Source organism: Vigna unguiculata, chromosome 3 (genome assembly GCF_037176805.1).
Source record: "Vigna unguiculata cultivar grain cowpea cultivar isolate G323 ecotype 2 chromosome 3, ASM3717680v1, whole genome shotgun sequence".
Taxonomy (NCBI): domain Eukaryota; kingdom Viridiplantae; phylum Streptophyta; class Magnoliopsida; order Fabales; family Fabaceae; genus Vigna; species Vigna unguiculata.
In genome coordinates, this window is record NC_140794.1 from 64738927 (window position 1) to 64766883 (window position 27957).

Genomic DNA, 27957 nt, shown 5'->3' on the forward strand with positions numbered 1-27957 from the left:
ACATATTAACTTATTAACATTACAATATCATCACCTACTAATATAATATCACACATATTTAAAAAATGCGTACACACAGGCGCGATAACGTCTGTGTTTATGTTAGTATAAATAATAAATTTCGTTTTAAGAGAGACAATATTTCTCTATTTTGAAAAAAAAAAGTATTTAGACTAAATTGAATCAAAATGACATATGTGAGGATTAAATCGAAACAAATAAGTATGTGAAGACTGAATTGAAATCAATATAATAACATTTGGTAGTGACATTGACACTTGACACTACCTTGCCATGTGGCACCAGCTTGCCATGTGACACCACCTTGTCATGTGGCACTGACATTGTCATCACTACCTTGTTACGTGACACTGACATTGTCATGTGTCACACTAGGGACCTAAAACGTGAAAAAAAAATCAAAAAAATAAAATTAAAAAATATAAATAATGACATACTGATACATGACACTGTTAATGACATTAATCATTTTTTTCTGAAAAATACCTAATTGAAGTTATTTTTCAAAAGTTGAAATACAATTGATAATTTTTTAAAAACGAGTACCAAACTAACAAATCCAAAGATGGATACCATTTGACTAATTAAACATTTATTTTGTATACACTCAATGGTTCCTTCAATTACACAAGTGTGTGTATATATATATATATATATATATATATATATATATATATATATAAACTTTTTCGGTGTTAGTAAACATGAACAAATTTATCGTACAAATAGTTTATTTAATGTGATATTACTGGGAATCAATTATTGCACGAACAAATTGAAACATAACAATAAAAATAAAAATAAAAATTAAAAAAAGGTAATAATCGTAGAAAATAGTATGTATAGACCCCACTTAAATTTCCAAGAAGTTTCGTTTTTGTGAAGAGAAGAGTGTAGTATATTTATAGCGACGATGATGCAGTGCTTAAAACTTAAAGATTACTCCAAAGAATAAGCAGATTCAAAACTTGGGATGAGAGCAGAGAGAATATTGCGTTTTCTTCGTCACTTGCTGTCGCTGTTCACTTTCATCCATGGATCCATCTATCCCTTTTCCTTTTTTCTGCTGCACTGAAGGTATGATGCCTTCTATTCTATTCCATTCTTACCACTTTTAATCCCTTAATTAGGGTTCAAGCCAAGTACTTAGCTTTGTAATATACTAATTACTTTTATAAATCAAACCCTTCTTTATTAATTGTGGAACGAAACAAGATATACTAATTAGTTTTATGGTTTGGAAGCTTCTGAAGTAAATAAAGAAATTCAGTTTTAACTGTTCATTTGTTTTACGAATTTTATTATATTTTTTATTTTTATAAATTTTACTGATCAATTATTATATGTATAACAACATTGTGTTGGGTTTAGATATATTGATTAAAGTTGTGATTTGAGTTTAAAGGAGAAAAACAATTACCGCAGGGTTAATAGGGAGATCTAAAAAGGGAAATTTTGATTTATAATGTTTGAATCATATAAACTAAACGACTCAGTGTAAATAGTTTTTTTTTTTAATAAATATGATATGCATTTATTATTAAAATTTAGAATACAAAAACCATAAAAAGAAAAGCAGATTCCTATGACATAATGAGTGTTTTTTTATTTTATTTTTAATCTTTTGTCTTTAGTATAATGTTTGTTCCATTACGACATCTACCATTATTTGAACCATAAACAAATAAGGACCAAAAAATTAAAGGGATAAAAAAATGTAATAGAGACTAAATAGTTATTTAAATCAAATTTGTAAAATTTAGACACCAAGTAAAATACCCTTACGATTTTGTAAAGGCCATTTTGTAGCTATCACTTTGGCCCACAATTTTAAAATTTTCATTATAGTCTTCTAGTTTTAAGAGAGAAAAAAATAGAGATAATTTTAGTCTTCTAATTTTAACTTTCCAAATGTAGTTCATACATTTGAGAAATAGACGATTTTAATCCTATTAGTAACTTTTAGCATCTAATTATTAACAGATGTCATAATGTGATAAATCCATATATAGATATCAGTGTGATGTTAATAAATTTTTTTAAAATGAATTCCTTTAATATAAAAAACGTAAAATAAAGTGATATTACAATTGTTCACTCAAATTGGCTAATTAAACTGACAAGTAAAAGAATGGTAAAAATTGAATTGTAAACTAATAATATAATTAATTTTTTATAATTTTTCAAGGGTGTCATCAAAATTCAACAATTAAAATTATGTGGGTTATTATAGTTGTCCGTTTATTAAATATAGGTTAAAATACTCCCTTCGTCCATGTTTTTGTTGAAAAATCTCAACTAGGTCGTAAGATTTTTTTTTAGTCTCAATTAGGTCCATATTTTTTAAAATGTGTAACAATTAGGCTCATTCCGTTAGTATAGAGTTAACGGTGTTAAGGATATGCCACATGTCAGCTTCTCATTTTTTTTTTAATTTTTGAAATTTTTTGATTTTTTTTTGATTTTTTTTTGAATTTTTTTTTGAATTTTTTTTGAATTTTTGTAATTTTTTTTTGAAAATTATTCATGCCACATGTCACATCAATATTGTGCCACGTGTCAAGTCAATAAGGTGACACGTGTCAAGTCATTGTTTGAATCTCAATTTGGTCCATATATTTGTTATTTTAATTATATTTCAGTCCATTTTTTTTTTAATTTTCAATTTCATCATTTCCAAATTGAGATCAAATTTAACTTTTATATAAATTTTATAATGATATTTTTATTAAACATTTTAATAATATTAAGTTTATTTTATATTTTGTTTTAAAATTTTAAAATATTTATTTTAACTTATTACAAAATTGTTTTAAATAATTTATATACAAATGTTAGAATTGGTTTAAAATTAATAATTTTATAAATTTAAATATAAAATTTTAAAACAATTTTGTAAAAAGTTAAAATAAATATATTTAAAAAAATTTAAAAAAATGGACTGAAATGTAATAAAAATAACAAATTTATGAACCAAATTGAGATTCAGACAATGATTTGACACGTGTCACCTTACTGACTTGACACGTGGCACAATATTGACGTGACACGTGGCATGAATAATTTTAAAAAAAAAAATCAATTTTTTTTTTAAATTAAAATTTTTTTAAAAAAATTCAAAAAAATGTGGAGCTGACACGTGGCACATCTTTAATACCGTTAACTCTATACTAACGGAATGGACCTAATTGTTACACATTTTCAAAAATATGGACCTAATTGAGACTAAAAAAAATCGTATGACCTATTTGAGATTTTTCAACAAAAACATGGACCAAAAAAGTATTTTAACCTTAAATATATGGACTAAAGACAGTAAATTAAAAGTATTTCAAACTCGTCTTCAACTAAACTAAAAATAAAAATAAAAATCAAAGGCAGAATTAATTCTCTTAAATTAATGTACCATACTTCTCCTGAACAATATTTATATTTTCTTCCACTTTCACATTAGATTGTTTTATTTTTGTTGTATAATTTTTTTTATTATTTAATAATAGTATAAATTAGAAAATCCCATATTTCTCCATCGAATATTAACCACACAATCTTTCCACTAAAAAAATAAATAAAATTATATACGTTTAGTATTTTTGAAGTCAACTTTATCATACTATCAACTTTTTTTTCACAAACAATTCCTTTCAAACAAATTCTTATAAAATTATCTATTCTTTTCACTTTGGAGTGATAATTCTACAATTTTTCAAGAAATTTAATATAAATTTTAAATATATTAAATATAAAATTAATTTTATATTTAATTATTTTATTTTTAAGGTATTTTGATTAAATAAAACCATTAAAATCTTTTTTTATTTTTTAGTTTAACTACCACAAAATAATACAACCATTGGTGACCTCGATAAAAAATTATTAATATTAACAAAAAAATATTTAGTCACTCTTGCAATTGTATAACGCTGGTTGATGTCCATAAAAAATAGTATAGAAAATAACTTTAATCAATATTGACTAATTTTTTTTATTTACACTATTCAAAAAATAGTTTAATTAATATCAATAAAAATTCTATTAGACGTCGATTCAAAAATAGTTTTTGTTAATATTTGTTGAAAAGTAAATATAACTTAAATTTTAATCAATGTTGATGACAAAACAACTTCAACTAAAAATAATCATCAACAAAAAATGTTTGATAATTAAAAAAATATTAGAAATATCGACAAATAAAATTCTAACTAACATTATATATGAATAAAAAAGTCTCTACAATGATAAATAAAAAATAATTAAAATTAACTTTAGTAAAAACAAATCTTAAACATTAGCTGGAATAATGGTATATGTTAGAAGTGAGTTTTAAGCCTAACTCAACCCCACTACTTGTAAGGTGAGATTTTTACCTCACTTATATACTATGCAATTGCTTTATCTCTAGTCGACGTGGGACTTTCATGTCTTCTCAACAAAATTTGACTCAATTATATTTTGACTGACACTGAGAACAACAAATTTATAAATTTGAGAAAAGAAGTAGTATATATATATATATATATATATAACTTAAAATTATTTATTTTGGATGGAATTTAACATTTTATAATTTTAAGTTATCCATCTATATTTATAAAATTTCAATTTTTTTAAAATTGTTATTAAAACAACATATTTTATCATATAAACATTTTAAATTTTTATACAAATAATTTATCCTTATTTTTTTTCTTCATTCAAACACAATTACTTTAAAAAAGATGCATACAGTACTAGTAAAACATGAAGCAACTTATTTTTGTAATCATAACCAATAATATATATAGATAAATAAAAAATATTAATTACTATATTAATTTTATGTTTTATACAGTAAATAATATTATTTATTTGCCTTTAATTTTTCTCTCACTTAAAATTATATTAACATTGATTACTTTGGCCTTTTCACTATTTTTTAATAATTTTATTGTCAGTTATGTCAACTAATTTGAAATTATATTGAAATAAGAATTATTGTTCTTACTTAACAAAAGTAACTCATTAACCATAAATATTTGTTAATGAAAATATATGAACTATTATAATTTTTTATTTTTTGTGGATCTAACAGTATATATTTGACTTGGAGTAATTGTAGAAAACTTTTATGTTTGATGAAAACTTGTATACTGTTTTTTCTATTATTCTACTTTTCTAAATACAAACAATAAAACACATGTTACGTTATTTAAAAATTATTTTTAAACAGTTAAATCTATAAATACTCATCCCAAACACACATTCGTTTTGAATCGAATCTCAAGTTGTTGACTTCGCGAATATTAATTTTTACACATGTTATATGATACTATTTAAAATTAATTTACAAGAAACAAAATTTTATTTTATAAATTTATATTTCTAAACTATAAATGTCAAATATAAATTTCTTAGTCAATTTAACTCATCGTTGATTCGAGAGGATTTGAATTGGTTAATTTTTTTAAATATAAATTAAATTAAATTTACCTTTCTTAATTCTTTATTATTATTTTTTTGTTTTTTTTTCATAATTGTATTATAATTATTTATTATCACTTTTAATTATATAAATGGTTGGAAGTCCATGACTAGAGATAAAACTAATTCACAATAGATAAGTGAGTGCAATCCTCACCTTACAAGCCTGCCGGTTTTGTGGGATTGAGTTAGGCTTAAAACTCACTTCTAACATAAATGGATAATTTAATCATTTAAAATAATAAAATGTTGTTTAATAATGTTTAAATAATTTAAATGTTTAATTTATTTGTATGTTAAGTTAAAAAAATATGTAACACTTAAATTGTGTTGTTGTAAAATAATGAGTAAAAATTAATCCAATTTAATTATACCAAAATAAATATATAAAGTAAAACTAAAAAAAGACACTATGAGTTAATATACTTACTTATCAACTCACATCGAATCAAAGTTAAAAATTGTTTGATTAACAAATAGTGAATCAGATTTAATTGATTTATTTGTAACTAAAACAATGTTGAGTCGACCTATATCATTATTTATTATACTAATTTTATTATTATATAATATACTAATTTTATAGTCTTATTCTTTATGTCCTAAATGTGCCTACATGTAATTATATATATAATTATATGTAATTATTATATATATAGCCATCTTTACGTAATTATATAAAATACATATATTCATATACAAAGTCATTGGAAGATAAAATGCCTTACTACACACGCAAGTATACACATCTGTAAATATTAAAAAATGAAAAAATATTATTAGTTCTATTTAATATCTACACTAGAACTTGCAACATCACTTATTTCAATATTGAACATAATAATTGTACATATGTGGAATAATTAATTATGTACACAAAAGAATTAATTAATTATTTTATAATCACTACACAACATTGTATACATATGTGGAATAAGTTTAACGAAACCATTAGAAGCATTTCCAAAACAAACAATGGTATGATAATAATAAAATACACAAACAAGATAAGGAATAATAAGAAATATCACACCAAAGTAACGTAGTTCGGGTTAAGTGTTTTCAAAACCGTGTCTAGAATCGAAATTCTTAACAAATAGAAGTTACAGCTTAAAGTTTTTCTGTTAGTTCTTTTCTTCTTATAACTGAACAACAACTCTCAAATAACAACAGTAGCTTATATAAGTTTAGGGACGATTTTTTTTTGATACTGAGGCCACCTTGTATACTAGTACAAATATAACCACTATATTAATATACATTTTTTAAATATATAATATTATATTAATAAATAATGATATTCTAATATTATTAAATTAATATAAAAAATAAAATTATATTTATTGAAAATAAAATAAAATAAAAGAAAAAAATTAAAAAAATAATTATCGATAAATATTGATGTACAGAGGAAGAACAATAAGAGAAGATAAATAATTTTATAAAAAAAATATGTAAAATAACAATTAATTTTATTTTAAAAGATAAAGTTAAAATTATAAAACGAAGACTCAAAAGCGAAAATCTTATTTATATAAAATTATAGATTATAGATAAAATCTTGTATATAAATAAAAAATTAACTTTTAATTTTAATATATTTATCCCTTAAATTTATATATACTTATAAATTTGGTATTTTTAAAATATTTATGGAAGATTCGTTATAAATTATCATTTATACACCATAATTGTTATAATTAACATTTTGTGAAATACTCCTAATAAAGTAATAGATAAAACTCAAACAATGGTTTTCATCACTGAGTTGCAACATCACATAGACGAAATGGACTAGATAATCATATTACATTTCCTAGTATTTAAACACCGAAATGGACCAGATATACAATTAACTTTATTTACCTAGTGTATCTACGGCTGTCAAAAGCTTCCTTTATACAGTTCCCAAATTCTAACCATTCTTTATAGAAGAAGCATTTGGTTTTCCCAAAAGGACAAGACATGTTGCAATACCTTTCTTGATTCTGTAAACAAATTTATTGAGTAATGGAAGTTTCAAGGAAAGAGGGATATACTATACCAACAAATAAAATCAGCACTCTGCAACTGCATTCTTCAAATGCTCTTATTCCTTCATTTCATGCATGGTGAAATGAATTTCAAACTCTAAAATAGTAGTTAACATTATTTGTTGAAGACAAACTAAAGTGTTCATTTCTGAAGAGAAGATATCATATCTTGCAAGGAGTTGCAGATTTGTTCTGACTGCAATCTGCTGCAAATGATGTATACATTGCTCCAGAATAAATAGTTCAAGCCAGCATCATTCTGTAAAGGTAATAATAATCTCTCTTAAACAATCTTTTACTTCTATCTGTCTCTTAAAGTTCAACTTTTTTTACTTGTTATGAAATGTTAAGCTCTTCCATAAATGAATTTTACTCCAAATTCTTATCCCCACATCGACGCGAATCTCAAGTTTCGTCCAACTAAAATGATTTGCCTTTTCTTATTTTTGGAGGGACAATGTCACGTGAATTAGGGAAACTTTGTTTTTTCTTTCATGTATAGAAATGTTTGGCCTAATGTCATTCATTTTCTTCTTCGGTAATAATGAATTCAGCGGTGAATCTGATTTCCTTACTCGTGTGTGTGGTGGATCTAATGATCATCTTTTAATTTTACAATTTTCAATAATAAAAAAATATATAAAGTTTAAAAAGTGATAGAAGTCAATTGCATATTCTGAAAGTATTAAATTAATGATAAATAATTCAGAAAAATTTAATAAATTGTAATTAAATAAAAAATTGAAATAGATACATTAACATGAAAATTTTATTATTCCCGGTTGGAATTCCAATTTGTGACCAGAATGGCGTGCATTCGGCCATGATGCACGGAGACATGCTCTTCGGTATTATAGTGACTGGTGGAGAAAACCTATAATCTACTTAATTAAGTACACATTAATTTCAATAATGATTATTATTGAATAAATTTCTCTATTATAATAATAACAAATCGGCTAAAATATCAATATAATATTAAAATAATAAATACAATTATTAAAAGTAAATAAATCATCAAAGGGTAGTTATTTCCTTCCTTTGTAAATGTTTTCAAAGCTCAAAAAACAAAAACGAAAAAAAAAGTGTATTTTCTTTTTTTAATTGCTTTCTCATCAGCCACTGAAACTTGTCTTTTCTTTTCAAACTTATCCTTAAAAGCAGATTTTGAAAATTAATTACTAAAATTGTTTTTAAAGAGTAAAAACGAAAACTAAATCAATACGAAATTGAAGTCTTTTTACCTTCAAATTATTCTCGGCGCGTTCAACAAGATCTGCATAGCTGTGTTACAGAAAAAGAAGAATGCAAGAGCGTATTTTATTGTTTGCCAGCAGTGCGCAACCCAAACCAAGTATGGAATATAAGAGTAAGAGAGTTTAAGCTCTAGCATTATTGAAAGTTTGTTTGTGTGCGATTTCACTGAATCAATCAACTGAGAAGTGCAAACACTGAGAGTAACGTTCCATTGAATATTTTATGACGGTACGGTTCGTATTATTCACATGCCATTGTTCATCTCCTCGCCTGAACTCTGAAGCATCCAATCTCACGAATTGCATTAGTGAGTGCTCACTTGCCGCTTTTGATTTGTGCCACAAGTTAGTTATTCGTCTTTTTCAACCATTATTTCGATACTTCCTGCATCATATGTCAAAACTTACTTTGCATTAACTAAACATATTCAGTTTTTTTGTCATTGTCGTTTCCAAAAGTGAAGGTTCTGATTTGTCGTGAAAAAAAGAGGTTCTGATTCTCGTGCTGTTGTGGCTACTAATTGGACTGAATCAAACCGAGCCACTTTCCACTACAGGAAATGTTGCGTTTATCAACTGATGACGCGAAAAGGCTTCTATTAGAAATTGGAAAAAAGGTTGATTCAACAATCTTGGAAATGAGAAAACGAAAAGTTAAAGAGAATATAATTTAGGCGCGTAAACTGTATACTGCACTTAAATCGTGAAACGAAATTTCCTCGAAGGAGGGAACCGATGCGTATATATATTCTATTAATGAGGATTCTTTTGCATGAGGTGGAAATCTCGTGAACGGAAATGGAAATTAATTTAATTGTTGTTTTAAATGCTGTTGCGTTATTTATTAGTGTAATAGTGTTCTTTTTCTTCTCTGAAGGGTTTCAGGTTTCAGAGGAAGAAAAAGACGAGAATACCGCTATCGGCACCAGACTACTGATATAGTCTCTTTATTTTCCCAGTAAGTCCACGGGCTACTATGCTTATTGCTACATAATAAAGTGATGATACTCATTATGCACTATATAAGCCTAATGTAATGGTGCGTATATATTAGGGGTCTTAATTTTCTAGAGATATGTGCTTTACTGTGCAATTGAAAGTGATTGACTTGAATTTAGGGATCAGTGCTAAGTGAACTGCGACTTTGAATAATAATGAAACGACAAATATCAGTTGAGATTTGAAGGGTGGATATTTGAACTGCTTTCTTTTCCGAAGTAGAAAAACTGAATTTACGTTTTCTTGTTGTGATACGGCGAGGTTTGTCCCGAGAGTGGAGGTGGAATGGTTGTTAATAAAAACGGTTATTAATGATATACTGTGAAGTGGTAGTAGTAAGTGATACTAGGTGGTGACGGTGTCATCTTTCCTGCGACAGTTTTCGGAAGCATGAGCTTCTCCAAGGGTTCTCCTGGCAGCCAGACGCCGGGTGATGTAGAGGCCGGGCCTCCCACTGATGATTTTGATGATGGAGACTTTTCTGCTGATCCATTTGATGTTACCAGAACAAAGAATGCTCCGGTTCAACGCCTCAGGCGGTGGAGGGTACGTGTCGACATTATTTCTAATTCACTCTATTGCTGTTACTATCTTATGTCATATTATTTTCAATAATACGACTAATACATTTTATCTGCTTTTGAATTTGTACCGAATACATATATTATTCCCCATGGGCATGGGTTACTATTTCAATGAAGCTAGTTAAAACTATTTGCGGTTTTGACCTGTCCAATAATCTTGTAGGGGTTGGGCATTTGTTGGTTTCCCTAGCATGCTATTGATGTATTGTCTTCTGGGATTTTGGGTGCCGTCCCCTACATGGGTGGCAGGGATTCGCTTGTTGAGCCAATATATTTTGCCAAACTTTACTGTGAACATGTTTGGTTCAATGTCCCTATAAACGCTTTTAGGAAAAGAAAATTAGAAGAAAGGATGAAATAAGCTTCTCCATAAACTAAAGTTAATTTACATATGAATTAAAATTCATCAGATAGAAAAATTAATATGAAAGATTTTTTACAGATTTGCTTAAGCATGAGTTATTTTAGTTCTAGAGAAACTCATTTCATTTTTAATGCTTATGTTTCTCCTTTAGAGGTGCTTATTATTTTTTTTTAAACAAACTCTAGATGACGCAAACATAAAGAGATATAGGGAGGGAGAGAGAGTACTTCCCATCATTTTAATAGTCAACAAAACCTATATTAAGAGCCGCAGAAGGGGAATGAATCCTCTTTCTTTCATGTGTTAGGGCCATGTGAAGAGAGAGAGAAAGACATGGAGAATATAGGGCCTTATCTGGGGTGTTGTTTAGGGTCTCTTGAACTCACATGAAAATATCCATTCCTTAAATGAAGTGAGATCAGGGGCTGTGGGAATACTGGATCGACAGTATGGTTTCTAGAAGACATGTTTGAAAGATAAGTGGATAGTAAATGGCTTAAAAGATACCAAGTCCATGTGCTGACTGATTGGTTTTTGCAATATAAATTTGAATTTTATTTCATTTAAATTTCCCCTGCTAGTACAATATTTTAGCATTCATGCACCTACCTGTAGTCATTGACGCAAATATTTGAACATGTACCAGTTTAGCATTAGTACTCAAATGCTGTCAAACCGGAGTAATTTTTCTGTTGTGGGGTTTAGGACAAGTTTATACAACCTGTTTCTTATAGATATTTCTTATAGATATACCCGTTTATTAAGAGGTCCAAAATTATAGTGTTTTGAATTATGAGACTAAACAAGGTTCTTTCTAAGGAGAAGACTGATAAAATATACAATATTAGCATAAAGACTAGGAACTGATTGAATTTTTGTTGCCAAAGACTCAGCATATCTAACAACAGATCTGTAGTGGATTATTAGAGTATTGAAGACAACACAGTACCCATTCCAATTAGCACAGTTTTGGGATCTTCAGTATTATTTTGAACATCTTGTGAATCTCTTCCAAAGTGTTTCATTGGAAGTATTACTTTGAATAGCTTTCTGTACTTGGAAATAACATATTTGAGGTATTGTCAGGACTACCAGCGGCAGTCCAGGATTCTTATTATCTACAAACAGCAATATCAAAAAGCTCAGTTCTTAATCTTTCTAGAGAACGTCTGTTGTGAGGGTTTAACCTCACCTCATAAGTTTGGGAAAAAGTACTTGAGAGGCAAAAAGGCCTGCTTTGAGTCTTTGATTTGCAGGAACTCCAGCTGTGCTTGGTAGCATAATATTTTGATTGAAGATTATATTGCATCCATTTCAAATTTTTATCAACAACCATTGATATGTATGGAGTCAAAGAGGGAGGGCATATTTGTGTAATTATTTTGACAGTTATGGTTGAAGACAAATTTGATCCCTTGTTTGCTGGTCGCTAGATAATGAGGACAATAGCCAATTTGGAAGCTACATTGGGATCAGTCCTTATGTTTCTTGTAAAGGTTATCGAAGGATAAAGTGCTTATGCCCTTATTGGGAGCCAGTTTCTGAAAATTTTGGTTTAATTCATTTTGATCTGAAATGCCTTCCTTGTGTTTCCCAAATTCTAATTTTTGCTAAGGTGGTGAGTTTAAGAAGACTTGGATTAGATTTAGGGATTTGAGATTCTGTTAGGGTAATAAATTTGGACTCCAAAAGACTAATGCAAATTGCTGGGTTTCTATATTTTTGCCCATTGCAAAATATAGATGGATAAATATAAGTTTTATTAATGGGACAAAAGCACGGTGATATTTAATGGAATCTTTAAAGTTAATTTTCAATTCTTCTGGCATTTGAAATTTTCAGATGTTGCAGGAGGTAAAGAAATCATTCAATTAATAGAAGGGTTTAACATTTTCACGTGGGGAAAAAGTTTTGTTTGTGACAAGATAATAAGTAATACTATCACTACAGTTCTGGTAGTTTTGTCGTAATAGGCTCTTAATGATTGTCTTTTTCATGCTGCTTTGAATATTCAAGATATATTGTATTTACAATGGCTCGAGACACAATACATCGCATTTTCTTGATCTTGCACCAGGGACTTGAAGCCACCTTTTTTCACTATTTCTGCAGTATCAGAGTTCTATTTTATAATAACCGTGTTAGCATCAATTTCTACTTGTATATGACTATTTTTGACATGCATTTAATTTTTATCTTTGGGACACACAATGTTTTGTTCAATGACGAGACAAATAATTCCTTTGGTGTTTCAGCAAGCAGCACTAGTACTCAATGCTTCTCGGCGATTTCGTTACACCTTGGACTTAAAGAAAGAAGAAGAAAAGAAGAGAGTATTAAGAATTGTTATAGTGCATACACGCGCCATTCAAGTTTGATTCTTCAATTGACTTTATTATTTCTCATGTTACATGTGTTAAGTATACTAATTAACTAATTGACTCTGTTAGGCTGCATATCGATTCAAAGAAGCTGGGCAATTGAATGGTGAGTCACTAGATTGTTTTCACTATTATGTGTAAAAATTGTAGTACACTAGTAATTCATAGTAGTTTTCCAATTTAGAACTTACTCCTGTCTCCTATATTGTTAGAAACACTTTTGTTGTAAATATATTTCATTATTGTTCTGCAACTTATAAAATTTACTCTCAATGTTTTTACTTATCTTGTGTATCATTTGCTTTGATTTCTTGTTCTGCTAATCTGCATCTTCAGTCTGTTTGACCATGAAGGTTGCCTGTTCTAGTAGTTTGTGAACAAAATCAATAGGTTTCTTTTGTACCTTTGTACTACTTTTGGTCATAAAGAAAGGTTGCTATAGTCTGGTGTACTATCACCTGATTGGCTGCATATCGGTATGGAAAAAGTCTGAAATAATTTGTCTGGTATAACTGATCTCCCTTGATAAGCCCTGTTAACGTTAATGACCTAATATTCATTCCAGTTGCTACATGTGTCTGAAAAACTTCTAGCTTAGTAGTTAAGTACTATAATGTTTTTGACATATCTGGTTTTAACTGATAATCATTCTAAGTATTGTGTCTGACATGTTTTTTTAATGTGAACCAATTATCCTTTTAGCAGATCAACTCCCTTTAGCATGTCAATTGTAGTTTTATGACTTGTCCATTCTCTTTTATATTGTTTTGTTGCTATACATTATTTGCATGTTAGTTTTCAGCATAGGTAATGTTTAAAAATTACTATTACAGAGATTTTTAATGGTCTTGCCAATTTATGATTATAGAAAGTGTGTATTAATACCTTAATTCTAAACTGCTTCCATGATATATCCAATTATTTTTTGTGATTATCAAGCCTTGGACATATTTATCATTTGGGGATTGTAGTTCTATCCTATTTCACAATGATAAAAGGTGTTTATAATATTATCTTAAATTGTAAACTTAAATACCAAAGTTGAAAATGCTTTGATATGCTGCTGATGCTTGATGCTCCCTAGATCTTTGTTAAATCATTTACAGCGAGTTTACCCTGGTATACTAAAATTGTAGACACTATTTTCCTTCCAATATCAATACTCGGTACTTTTAACTGATAGGACTTGGAACTATAAAACCTCATTTAAGCGAAACTGGAGAATTTTCAATTGGACAAGAACAACTTTCTTCAATTTCAAGGGACAGAGACACTACTACTCTGCGGGAATGTGAAGGGGTAAGTGTAATAAGAATGATTTGCTTAAATATGTAATTATATTTATTAGAGTCATCATTTTCACTTGATTCTTCTGAATCACTTTATAAGGTTGTAGGGTTATCAAATTTATTGAAAACCAATTTAGAGAAGGGGATTCGAGGTGATGATGCTGACTTGGTAATACGGAGGAACGCCTTTGGTTCCAACAACTACCCTCGAAAGTCTGGAAGAAGTTTTTTGGTACATTTTGTGCACATTAATCATTTGAAAACACCTCTTTTTATTGGAGGGTTATTTTACTGATGTTGTTTTTGTTGCCTTAGACGTTTATGTGGGATGCTTGCAAGGATTTGACATTGATTATTCTAATGGTAGCTGCAATGGCTTCATTAGCACTGGGGATAAAATCTGAGGTGAGATTGGTTGAGAAAGTTGATATGATCTTGAGGGGGCTGATATAATTTTTGTTTTCTTTGTAATTTTTATTATGTTTTTTTTATTAAGTGGTTGAATGGTCACATTAGAAGACAAAAGAACCACAAGAAGTTAATTACTAGTGGAAATTAAAGGTCACGTACTGGAAATTAAAGTGAAATTTAGAGAGTCTTACATAATTTAGTCTGTAAAAGGATGTACTTGTAATGCAATGAGGGAGATTATGAATTCTGAAAGAAAATTAAGTTTTTTCTTTGTGAGAACTTTATGAAATGGAGTTATAAGTACCCAAATTTGATCTTATTGGGGAACCTGCGGCATTCGACTCCGTGACTTATCACTCACCTTATTTTTTTTGAGTGTGATGTTAATAACTTTCTCCAAACTGCATATTTGAATGATTCTCCTTCTGTTTTCTCATCAGTATTTACCTTATTGTGATCTTTTATCTTCCCATGTGACCATTCAACCACTTAACTAAAAACATAATAAAAATAACAAAGAGAACCTAAAATTATATTGAACCCTTCATGATCATATCAAAAGTTGTGAAACAATTCTATGCTTTATGTGATGATAAAGTTTTGGTAGTTTGTCTTTTTAGGTAAGTAGATAGTCTGATTCCAAACTTACACTGTTTTTCATTAAAAAAATGCATGGAAATATTAATGTCCTGTACTTTCAGTCACTGATTACTGTAGTTTCCCCCCTTCACTAACTCAGCCCGCAGACAAAAATTAATCCTCCCACTGTGTGTTGTCATATTGCCCGTTTCATTGTAATGCTTCCTTATTGGTATTCTTTGATAGTGTCAGTTGCATGCTAGATAATTTTCGTTTCCTTTTTGTTCAATCTCTATATTGATTTCTGGTGTACAACCCTTCTGTTAGCTTTATAGCTCTTATACCAGTACCATGATAGCATCTATACACCAGGCTCATCTGCTTTTTATTTGACTAATCTATTACCAACAATAAATTCTTTTGACCTTTAGTGCCTTTAGTGCTCCTTTTTCATTTCTCATTTCATTCTTGCATAATTCGGTATTAGGAGTATACTTTTGTTAATGCTAAGAATTAGGTTCATCTTCAGAATTAATTGTTTCAGGGTATCCAGGAAGGATGGTATGATGGGGGAAGCATTGCTTTTGCAGTTGCTCTTGTTATTCTTGTTACAGGTATTAATATTGTCTCTGTATAGTTGATAATGCATTAAAGCATTAAGATTCCGCCTCTGAATTTTCAATTTTATATAAATCCATTTGCTGTAGACATAAGTCCATCATCAACTTTGTCATCTGTTATAGCTGTTTACCGTAATAGCTATAATATTCTCCTTTGATGGGCAAAATATCCTTGTTTGTTTCTCCTCTTTTGTAGCTATAAGTGATTATAAGCAGTCTCTTCAGTTTCAAGATCTAAATGAGCACAAGAGAAACATTCATTTGGAGGTACATTCCTGGCTTAGATATACTTTATTATTATTACTATTGTTATCATCATCATCATCATATATCTTTAAATTTGTGATTTGATTTGTGCTTGAGAAGGTCATTCGAGATGGTAGAAGAGTTGAGATCTCCATTTACGATGTTGTTGTTGGTGATATTATACCCCTTAACATTGGTGACCAGGTATTTCATTTCCCATTTTTTCATAATCTCACACCTAACCTAATAGTTCATTTCTTGTTATTTAGTTCTTAACTGATGTTTTCTAGGTCCCCGCTGATGGAGTTTTGATCTCTGGTTACTCTCTTGCAATTGATGAATCAAGTATGACCGGGGAGAGCAAAATTGTTAGTGTTTATTTCTATCTTGTGGAGAATAAGTTTAATTACTGCTCACTTTTCCTAAGTGGATAATAATTTTTTTCAGGTCCAAAAAAATTCTAATGATCCTTTTCTGATCTCTGGATGTAAAGTTGCAGATGGCAATGGAACTATGCTGGTAAATTCTGGACTTTCGTTTTCCCTTCTATATTTTGCAATTGTCCTGTCTTGATTTTATTTACAAAAGGTGAACCCAAAGGGGGTTGTTGATATAATTAATAAATAACCCAAAGGTGAACCTTAACCCTTATAGCTTAGATTGGAATTGTCCCAAGGGCCCGAAAAACATGTAAAACACCATTTTGGTCTTTGAAAGGTTTGAGGTGGACCATACCAGTCCTTGAAAAATGAAAAATGGATCATTTAGTCTTTTATTTACATCAATTAGAAGAACTAAATTGATTGACATTTTCATCTTTTAAGGTCCAATAATTAATTCAAATCTTCCATAGACTAAAATGGTGTTTAACCGAAATGGTGGAAGCTTTTTCTAGTTGGATCTGTAAGTAAATTTTTCATTTTTTTCTTCTGGAGAAGTCACTCTGAAATGATCATACTGGTCAGGAAGGGATTCTAGCCACTGTTTGATTTTTGAAAACAACAGGCAAAGGGAAATTAGATTGTACTGAACTTCTTTCAATAATTCAATATATTAAATTTAATTATTTATTCTTTTTTAGTTTTAGTCCATCTACTTTATGATTGATTAACGATTTTTTTTTTCTGATGTTTCTTTTTGTTGGTTGCTTTCCTTCCTCAGGTAACGGCTGTTGGTATTAATACTGAATGGGGGCTTCTGATGGCTAGCATTTCAGAAGACAATGGTGAAGAAACTCCTTTGCAGGTCCCTTTTTGACATGCAGTTTGTTTTTAGTTCCTGCTTCCAATATTATGTTTACCTATATAAAGCTCTCAATGTAGGTACGCTTAAATGGTCTCGCTACCTTAATTGGTATTGTTGGACTCTCTGTGGCTGTTATTGTTCTGATAGTGCTACTGGCCAGGTTTCTATGTTTCTTTCTATGATCTAAATCTATTTTAGTCTAAGCTGATTTTTTGTAACGCTGTCCCTTTATCAAATAGACCTTTGGTTTTTGTTTTGATGTTAACATTCTTGGAATTTCAAATTAACCTACTTAAAATAACAATGTGTGGCTTCTTCTCTGCTAACTCTTTTGGATAACTATAAAAAATTGGAAGTGCGGTAAATTTTCTATTTATTGAGTCAATTATTGAAATTTGTTATTTTCCATGTATTGAAAGTTATAGCATGTTAATTGTCGACTGTGAAAGGGTAGGATTATTTGCCAAACGGTCAAAGTTTAAGTGGATAATTTGCACTTTATCTTAGTTTTAACTTTTGAACTTTTTCATATTTTTTACATGTCCCTGAAATGGCAACCTGTAAACACAGGTATTTCTCTGGGCATACTAGAAACCCAGATGGAAGTGTTCAATTTATAGCGGGCAAAACCAAAGTAGGTGGTGCTATTGATGGAGTAATCAAGATATTCACTATTGCGGTATGTGCATTGAGAATTACCAAAATGGCTGATCGTATATGATCCATTTAAAGATAAATATTCACATCCTTTCACAGAATTTAATGTTGATAACTATAAGGTGATTGTAATGGGTTGAATATGTAGGTCACCATTGTAGTGGTTGCAGTGCCTGAAGGGTTGCCTTTAGCAGTTACGTTAACGTAAGTTTCTTAATTTTTATCTCAGTTTTACCTAGTTTTGATGGATATGTGGTAACATGAAAAGTTCTTTAATATGATTTATAGATTTTATCCTTAGTTCTTTTAATGATTGTACCAATTATTGGTCCAATGTAGATTTTCTGTTTAATCTGATATTTTTCTATCTTAAGGTTTTTTCTTTTTAATTTTACTATTATTTTCTTATCATTATATGATGGCTTTCATTATCTCTGTTCTATCCATTTTAGATTTTCAATGTGCTCTTTCGTATTCAATGAGGTGTTACTCTGTCTCTCAGTGAATCTTATTTGTCTCTACTAACACTGTTTCCCATCAACTATTTTACAGACTTGCCTACTCGATGAAAAAAATGATGGCAGATAAAGCTTTGGTATGCCAATTTTTGTTTGTACTATTGAATTTTGGCGTATCTATTTGAAAATGATGTATGATATAACACATTGATTTGCAGGTGAGGAGGCTCTCTGCCTGTGAGACAATGGGGTCAGCCACAACCATCTGCAGTGATAAGACTGGAACATTGACTCTGAATAAGGTTAGTTGTTATTCAGTGTTTAAACCTTTTTTATAATATTTATTCTAAGTAACTTATACTTGCTGGAGAGCACTTGTTGCAATATTTTAATTTATTGTGGCGTATCTGTTTCCCAGCTTATATCAAGTAGGAAACATATCAACATGTACGATTAGGACTTAAGAATAACTTTAACGAACAAGAATAGGCTATAAAGTATGGTGTTTGTGAAGGTTGACCAGTGGCTATATATTTTGGGTGAATATTTCGAAGTAGTTTATGATGAAAATAATAAAGTGTCCAGCAAATTTTAATTTCTCCAAAATTCTGAGATAGATGACTGTGGTTGAGGCTTGCATTGGTGGGGGGAAGATCACTCCTCATGATAAATTAGACCAGTTGTCTCCTATGCTACGCACTTTGCTGTTTGAAGGTGTTGTGCTGAACACTAATGGAAGTGTTTATGTCCCCCAGGTATGATAGAAAGGTTTTACTTTGTTCAGCTCCCCCCCAATAATAATTTCATAATTGAGTGCTTCTTCTAATTTTTGAATAATTATATTTGTAACAGGGTGGTAATGATGTTGAAATTTCTGGATCACCAACGGAAAGGGCAATTTTAGAGTGGGGAATAAAGGTCTGTTTTGAAACTTTAAATTTGGGCTTCATTTTAATGACCTTTATGCAATTACAACTAGTTAACTCTTAGATCAAATTTCAGCTTGGGATGCCTTTTGATTCTGTCAGATCATCAATTATCCATGTCTTCCCATTTAATTCAGACAGAAAGCGAGGAGGAGTTGCAATACAGAGGGTAATAATTTATTGGCATTTTAATTCAAATATGTAAATCTTTTGCTTCTGTTCTAAACTGATATGTTATTTGGGAGCTAATATATTATATGGTGAGATACCTATATGTTGATTTTCATCCAGACCACTATTGCTAATAATTTTTTTACTTTCACGCAGCCCAACTCTGAAATCCATATACATTGGAAAGGTGCCGCTGAGATAGTCCTTGCATGCTGTACAGGATATATTGATGTTAATGATCAGTTGATGGAGATGGATGAAGAGAAGGTTTGAGTAAATGGTTAAATATTTAGATCCGTAGTTAAGCAAAGGCATTGATTATTCCTCCCAATCAAAATTCTCTTTTGGAAACCTTATCTGATTACCATTTTTTGCTAAGTTTTCGTATTCTGTCTTCTGTCTTTTCCCTATCTTTCATACACTAATGAAACGACAGCTAATACAACTATTAGATGAACTGTTGGATGCCATTTGATACTTGTTTTTTGACTGATTTTTATAATGTTCTTAAGTAAAACATTCCTGTCTCGCAGATGTCATATTTTAAAAAGGCTATTGAAGATATGGCTGCTGATAGTCTACGCTGTATTGCCATTGCATTTAGATCATTTGAAATGGAGAATGTTCCAACTGGTGAAGAACTTGCTCACTGGTCATTACCAGAGGATGATCTTTCTTTATTGGCTATTATTGGCCTGAAGGTAATATTTCCACTAGAAATTAGATTATCATGGAGTTGCGAACCCACAAATGAGAGAGTGGACAGATAGAATGAAAGAAAGAATGGAAAGGAGCTGTTATTGATATATGAAACTTCATGAAAAAGGAGAAATTCTCCTTTCATGGGTTTCCCCTTTCACAATAGAGCTACTGCTGAGTTCATTAATCTTATCTTCACAGAACGATCCTCGTCCCTTGCATTCCCTTATGTATTTTTCTTACTAACTTTTGTAACTGTCAAAACTAGATATTTTGTCTGTCCTCCCCTTATTCTTCCAAGTAAATACCCTTCAGTCATAATGCACTGTCATATTTGTTTTGTTTCCAGTATTATAACATCCTGATTGTATTCTTGACTTATATGTTATTACTCACATTTTTTCTTTAGTTTTGTGTTGAATGACAGTACCACTATAATCTATAATTTGCTCAATTTGTCATTCTTTATCTGGTATATCTTGTTTAGAGTCTATAGCCATTCTTAAAGGGCCTACACTTTATTGCATGACTTCTACACGTTTACCTTTTAGTATGTTCTTACAATTTGTTTTATGCCAATTTTGCATCGAAATGCAGGATCCTTGTCGACCTGGGGTCAGAGATGCAGTGCAGCTTTGCCAAAAGGCCGGGGTTAAGGTATGTCTATACATGCTTTTGATGTTGAAAGTCATTTTGTTTCATTAAGTGGCTTAAGTCATTTTAACAGTTATAAAATGTTATAGGACTCTATTTGTGCTGGTAAGTGGCCAATGTTTCACCCACCGATGACTTTTATAGAGAGAATGATTTATTTTAGGAAAAATAAAATTCATTACTCAGGATAAATTCTGTGAAAACTATTTAGTTTTTACCTATGTAGCACACTATTTAATTTTTACATATGTAGCACAAATACTAACATAGACACTAGACACAATAGGACACAAATACTTCAACACATGTAGTCTCCAAAATTTAGGACACAGGGACATGGATCTATATATTAAATGAATTATTTAATTTAATAGCTAATGTTTATATACTCAAAATCATGTATAAATAAGGTGAGTCAAATATAATAATCTAAACATATCGTCACCTAATACAAAAATGAATTTAATTCATCTATCTAATATCCTAAAAGTTAAAAGTAGTGATCATATAATAGTTGTTCCTTATCTATAGTTATATATAAAAGGGATTCTCTTTTTTCGTGTACACATTTTCTTTCTAATTTTACCCTTTCAGGAACTATTATTTTAAACTAAAATAGTTACATTTTAAATAGCCGCAAATTTAAATTTAATTATCTTTTAAATTAAAATAATTAGTTTATCATTTTATTCTTTTAAATCATTATCTATTTAAATTTATCTTTTATAATTAAATTAATTATCTATACTAAAAAAAGAGGACACATGTGCATAGGGCATGTGTTTCTACTAGATTCTATAATTATAATAGAAATTTATGAAATAAGTTTACAAATTTATGGTTTTTAGAAAATGGTAGTGAAAAATGGCAAGTGCATCAGTTGCATATAGCAAGTAATAAATATCATTCTCTCCATAGGGATTTGTACAACACATGACAACTCTGACAATTCATAACTCAAGTAGATAACAAAGATCACAAAAGCACAAAGAAACTCTTTTTCGTATTTTATCAAACAGTTGGTGTGTAACAAGAAAGTTAACATAGAGTATTTACAATTATCAAGATTAGATTTTATTCACTTCATTCTCATTCATTCACAAACATCTCAATTCCATATTCATGTCAAAAATCAACTTACAGGATTACTCAAATCTTATTTTTAGTGACTTTGAGCCTATGATAACTCATCAAAGTCCAATTCCTTGGATCATCAACAAGCAATCATGCATGAAGTTCAAGAGTCTTAAGATTACTAATGAATTAAGTTCTATCCCTAGATACAAGTTCCATTAGGTATTCAATTTCAATTCTAGGTTCAAAAGACATTTTCCAACACCTCAAGAACCACAAATCATGCATGGATGGCCAAACCAAAGCAAGCATTAAGCATAGAAATCCAATACTAACATTGAAATGGAAAAAGCATATGTATAGTAACAACACAAAAATAAATGAGAAATATCTTCATTATATCTAATCTCCACAACAAGGTTTATCTCTTCATGGTGGAGAACTTAGGGTTTACAAATAGAAGAGAAAGGGAAGAGATGAAAACCAAGGAGAAGATGCAAGCCCTCTCTCAAGGTTCTTGGCAACTGCTCTATGCTCCAATTGTGCCTCCCATTCGCATCTCCATCTCCAATTCGCAACCCATCTTCCTCTCTTATCCCAAACGGGGAAAATCACCATGAATGGAGGAGAAAACCCAAGGAGGAGTGGGAGAGCTTCCCAACACTCTTAGCAACCTGCAAGAGGCTCTTCAAGCACCCAAAAGTGTTTTTCTATCGTGCCAAATGAGGAATCCCCCAAATCCTTGTGAGAAACATGTTTAAATACCCTTTTTTGACCTGTCAACGTCGTCACCGCTTGGTGCCATCTCAACACCGCCAAGTGCTATTAATAAAACAACAAAATAGGCAAATCTAGAGAGTCAAATCTAGAGAGTCACCGCCTGGTAGCAGTCCTCTACCGCTAGGTGCTGCTGGCAACCTCCTAGCGACCCTTTTCCACCGCCAGGTGCTTTGTTGCTCTGCAGCTAATTTTGATTTCTGACTTTGTAGCGGTGGCCGCGATTCATTATTAACTTATTTAACACACTCAAAATAGAGATTAAAGGTAAAACAAACATAAAACAACTAAAATACAAAATAATACAAAACACACTAAACTTGAGAATATAACAAGATAAATTTGGGTCACGTCTCTGTTCTCATCTATGATGCACCGATACTTTAATTTGGGTCATGTATCCGTGTACGACACGTATCCTTGTCCTATACTTTTGGTTACTTTATCGATACTTATCAATGAAGTATCTAATTTATAAAGTCATAGTAGACTAAAAGAAAACATTTGAATAATGATCAATTTTAGTGACAAAATAATTAGTCATTATGGTAACCAATTTAGGTACCAATTTATAAACTAAACATTATTAGCAACTAAAATAGTTCAAAAAATTATAATTTATCTCTAAATTGATAACTAAAATAGTTTTTATTATATATTGGTTTATAAATTGGTGACTAACATTAGCTACCGAGGTTTTGACTACCAAAATAATCATCTCTAACTAGGAGATTGGTCTCTAACATATTTTTGTTACTAAAATTAGTCATTATTTAATAGTTTTCTTGTAGTGGTACTTTTATGATGACAATAATTTATATTTTTTATGTTGAAGACTTTAGTACATATGATTTTAATTTGGATTCACACAAGCAACCATATATTTATTATGCTTTTAAGAATTATTGTACACTTTTCGATATTCATATATCACGTATCTGTCACGTATCGTATCCTATTTTATTTTCAAAATAAACATATCGATGTATTGAATACGTATCGTATCCGATACATGTATAGTATCCATGCTTCATAGGTTCTCATTAACATTGTGTTGAAACCATGTCAAAATTATGTAAGAAACAAAAGAAAAAAAAAAATCTTCCAAATTAAACACTTCACCGATACGTGTGTCGTACATGTCATAGGGACACAACATTTGTGAGGCATGTCCGAACTTCATAAGTTTTCTTCAAAAATAATCTATTCTAAAGGGGAGTTTATAAGAGCTTATTTCAATAAGCTTCATAGAGAAATGTGTAAAATAAGTTCTTTTTAGCTTATTTTTGCAAGCTTCACAGTCAAGCTAATGATTAAGCTCTCACTTGATAAGATTTTCTTAAATACATGCTTATTTAAGCTATTTACCCAAACGCGCCCTAAATTCAGTGGCATTTAACTCTTCATTTTGTCAAAGCTATCCGCATGAATCTTCTGAAAGTTAAAACTTCCAAACAGTTTCACAAGAGGATAGTCAAGTTACACCTCCTTTTTATCAAAGCTGCTCCTCATGAGTTTTGTGAAAATTGAAACCCCAAACGGTTTCACCAGAGGATCGTCATGTCACTATTACCTTGGCTTATGGAGTTTTGCATGCTCCTCTTGATATTTCTATTATCAGTCAATGTTCTGTTTCTCACAATAAGAGTTAGTAAGCATGATATATGTTCTACAGTTTTGATTGTCTAATATGCTTGGATTCCTCATATGAAGGAACCTTGGGTGGTATCAGGGGCCTCAGGCTGCGCTACATTCTCTAGGAAAATATGGGGTTCTGACTTAGGCAGAATCCTTCAAGAGTTCCTGAACTTTCTTAGTGTTCCTTACCAATTGGTCGAATTTCTTCAGGATCATCTCTCATAATTGCTATCACCTATCCAATAATGTCTTCATTTTGACAATCGAAGTTTTAATTCTGTAAGACCACAGATATGCTACTAGTGAACTGCCGACCTAATCCAGATATACAATTCCCTTTTTTTTTGTCTTTATTTTAATATTTAAAACTATATCGTTGTTTTTTATATGATAACAATCCGTTGGCCAATTTTTCTATTATAGGTTCATCTGAACTCCCCTATCCTGCAAAATGAACACTGTTTAGGTTAAGAAATGGAGTATGCAAGGCATGTGTAGTTTTCTCCTTATAGGAAGAACTAATTTGCTTCGTTGGTTCTTTAATCCCAGGTAAAAATGGTCACTGGTGACAACGTTAAAACTGCAAAAGCAATAGCTGTGGAATGTGGAATTCTTGGTTCAATATCTGAAGCAACAGAACCAATCATCATTGAAGGAAAAACTTTTCGTGCATTGACAGATCAAGGGAGAGAACAAATTGTTGACAGCATATTGGTAGAATCCAACAACTATAACAGCCTTAGTGATGTAACTGTTTGGTCAATAAGATTAAGTGTCTATTTATGTTATAGGTTATGGGACGGTCATCTCCTAATGACAAGCTTTTGCTTGTGCAAGCATTGAGGAGGAAGGGGCATGTTGTGGCTGTAACTGGAGATGGAACAAATGATGCTCCCGCACTACATGAGGTTTGAAAGGCATTTCTTATGTTTTTGGGGCATATGCTTATACTTTTATCTTAGATACATGTTAAGATGATGGCAGTAATTATAGTGATACAATATGAGTATAACTGTTGCCAAAATTGTTGAGGCACATTTTTTGTTCAAATTATATAATCTAATTTTTGTTTTCATAGTTGTGTTTGTGACTCTATTCTTTTATTTTTAGGCCGATATTGGTCTTTCAATGGGTATTCAAGGAACAGAAGTTGCTAAAGAGAGCTCTGATATCATTATTTTAGATGACAATTTTGCTTCAGTTGTGAAGGTTAGTCCTCATTTCTTATTTGAGAAATGTCGGAAGTATTCTTACTGAATGATGCATACTTAAGGCCTCCCTCTTGTAGGACTGTTTCTGGCACTAATTGAAATGCATAGTTATGATTTTTTCATGCTGTTGTGAGAGATTTTTAGTATTAAGGTGCATTCCACAGCCTCGTTATTTCGTGTAAGCTGATTAAGAATAGATGTTTGAATCATAAGTGTACCACCTTTCAATATCTCTCGCCAATTCAGGTTGTCAGATGGGGGCGGTCTGTATATGCAAATATTCAGAAATTTATCCAGTTTCAGCTTACAGTCAATATAGCAGCACTTGCTATAAATGTTGTTGCTGCATTTTCCACAGGCGACATCCCACTAAATACAGTACAGGTTTGTTTTCTGTTTATCACTAACTGCTTGGTGTTCCCTCATTTATTTAGAATCAGAAGGCCATCCTTATGAACTAGTCCTTCATTAATTTCTTAACAGCTTCTCTGGGTAAATCTTATCATGGATACTCTTGGAGCATTGGCCTTGGCCACTGAACCACCAACTGATTCTTTAATGGATCAGCGTCCAATGGGCCGAAGGTAATTTTTTTGTTCTTCACATTTTTTTAATGGAAGAAAGAAAATTAAAGAGAACAAAGTACAAGGTCGAAGTTATATATCCTTCACAAAATACCAAAACAGCCGGGTACATATACAGTAAGTAAAAACACATTGTTGCGGTAAAAGGCTTTGTGAATCACTGTGTAAATAATCACCAAAAGCTATAAAGATCCTACTGAATGCTGAATTTATCATGCTTGCTTGGATTTCAAATAAATGCCCTTGTGTACAATGAATGGACCTATTGTTAAACTCCATTATGGGAAGATCAGATGTAGTGTCTATGTTTTTTTTTTTTTTTTTATGGTTTTTGTGTTATAAAATTGATAGTATCTGTTTTTCTGCACAGAGAACCGCTTGTATCAAATATTATGTGGAGGAATCTGCTGATACAGGTGAATTCTGTTTCTCATGTAATGGCACTTCTATCGCATTGAAGCTGGCAGGGATTCTAAATTTTTGTGGACCAAACCGGAAACAGCTAACTGATGAATGCTAAAAATATAATGCATTACTTATGCCATATTATTTCTGCTGTCTCTGAATAGTAATGTTTGGAAACTTTCAGGCAATTTATCAAGTTTCTGTGTTGCTTATACTTAATTTCCAAGGTGTGAAATTACTGGGTTTGAGGAATGAACCCAACCGCCCTGCAATCAAAGTGAAGAACTCTCTGATATTCAATGCTTTTGTTTTTTGTCAAGTAAGTCCTTATCATCAGCAATTAATGGGAATTTACAAAGCTCTAAGCTTCAGTGGGTGTTAGCTACCTTTAATATATATTTAAGTTTTTTTTTTTTTTTCAAAGTGGTGGGTTGATAATATTGTTGAAACGAAGACCAGTCACTTCATTAGATTGAAATCTGAAGAAATACTTATAACTTAATTGTAAAAAACTATAATTATAGGTATATAGAAAATTTAAAAAAGAATATTTCCATACCAACCTAATTATAAAACAAAGGAAGTTACTGTCTTTTAAAAGATGAAAATTAGCGTCTCTATTTTCTATTATATATGTGATTAAGCTCTTCCTTTTACAATCTTTATATTCTCAAATGGCTTTCAGTGTGTTTATTGTGTATAGCACCCATATAGCATCCAATACGTCTTGAAAGAGTGTAGAGTGCATAATAGATAAGGAATTACTTAATTTTCAATAGTTTTTGGTGATGTGTTCACTGTAACTTTAATGTTTTGGGAGAAACACATTAATCCACGTAGTTTATGCCAATGAACGGGGATCCAAAGCAATTTTACTTGGCTTCCCTCTGCCAGAGTAACTCCAGTGATGCTTGATTGTTACTGGACATATTCTTTCCCTAATGACTTTTGATAGTAGAGCACTCATTAAGGTGTAAGTGAGGAAAGATAGAGTGGCATGGAGGGAGTAATTGTAAAAACAGTGTTATAGATGAAGAGGCGAATAAGGGATTTAGAGGAGTTGTTGCAGGTAGAATCTCGTGACTTCCGTTAATGACCTTATTTGAAAAAAATATGGCCCGTGAAGATTGATTGGATGATAGAGTTACAGTGCACTAAATTAGATTACATTTAAGTGGCAAGGAGAGAAGAACAAAACCATTGAATGGGGAGGCA

The 27957-nt window shown here is 30.5% G+C and overlaps 1 protein-coding gene across 3 annotated transcripts in view; it reads left to right on the forward strand.

Annotated features, from left to right (window-relative positions):
- The first annotated feature begins 942 nt into the window (after nucleotides 1-942).
- The window catches only part of LOC114175892 (calcium-transporting ATPase 8, plasma membrane-type-like), a 29764-nt gene continuing 2749 nt past the window's right edge, over nucleotides 943-27957 (forward strand). The window contains exons 1-33 of one of the 3 annotated variants that reach the window (XM_085670657.1): nucleotides 944-1098; nucleotides 7674-7781; nucleotides 9648-9728; nucleotides 10149-10315; nucleotides 12973-13089; nucleotides 13168-13204; nucleotides 14282-14397; nucleotides 14488-14619; nucleotides 14703-14792; nucleotides 15922-15991; nucleotides 16194-16264; nucleotides 16364-16447; nucleotides 16534-16611; nucleotides 16691-16762; nucleotides 17405-17488; nucleotides 17566-17648; nucleotides 18059-18167; nucleotides 18294-18349; nucleotides 18698-18740; nucleotides 18822-18905; nucleotides 19221-19358; nucleotides 19456-19521; nucleotides 19606-19698; nucleotides 19857-19967; nucleotides 20234-20401; nucleotides 20997-21056; nucleotides 25092-25256; nucleotides 25334-25450; nucleotides 25653-25751; nucleotides 26000-26137; nucleotides 26237-26337; nucleotides 26708-26753; nucleotides 26927-27061. In XM_085670657.1, the coding sequence (XP_085526783.1) occupies nucleotides 10160-10315; nucleotides 12973-13089; nucleotides 13168-13204; nucleotides 14282-14397; nucleotides 14488-14619; nucleotides 14703-14792; nucleotides 15922-15991; nucleotides 16194-16264; nucleotides 16364-16447; nucleotides 16534-16611; nucleotides 16691-16762; nucleotides 17405-17488; nucleotides 17566-17648; nucleotides 18059-18167; nucleotides 18294-18349; nucleotides 18698-18740; nucleotides 18822-18905; nucleotides 19221-19358; nucleotides 19456-19521; nucleotides 19606-19698; nucleotides 19857-19967; nucleotides 20234-20401; nucleotides 20997-21056; nucleotides 25092-25256; nucleotides 25334-25450; nucleotides 25653-25751; nucleotides 26000-26137; nucleotides 26237-26337; nucleotides 26708-26753; nucleotides 26927-27061 (2919 nt within the window). In that variant the 5' untranslated portion in view covers nucleotides 944-1098; nucleotides 7674-7781; nucleotides 9648-9728; nucleotides 10149-10159. Of the gene's footprint in view, nucleotides 1099-7673; nucleotides 7782-8746; nucleotides 9079-9647; nucleotides 9729-10148; nucleotides 10316-12972; nucleotides 13205-14281; nucleotides 14398-14487; nucleotides 14620-14702; nucleotides 14793-15921; nucleotides 15992-16193; nucleotides 16265-16363; nucleotides 16448-16533; nucleotides 16612-16690; nucleotides 16763-17404; nucleotides 17489-17565; nucleotides 17649-18058; nucleotides 18168-18293; nucleotides 18350-18697; nucleotides 18741-18821; nucleotides 18906-19220; nucleotides 19359-19455; nucleotides 19522-19605; nucleotides 19699-19856; nucleotides 19968-20233; nucleotides 20402-20996; nucleotides 21057-25091; nucleotides 25257-25333; nucleotides 25451-25652; nucleotides 25752-25830; nucleotides 25905-25999; nucleotides 26138-26236; nucleotides 26338-26707; nucleotides 26754-26926; nucleotides 27062-27957 lie in introns of those variants that run through there. The other 2 variants (XR_014993424.1, XM_085670658.1) reach the window with 2 other exon arrangements.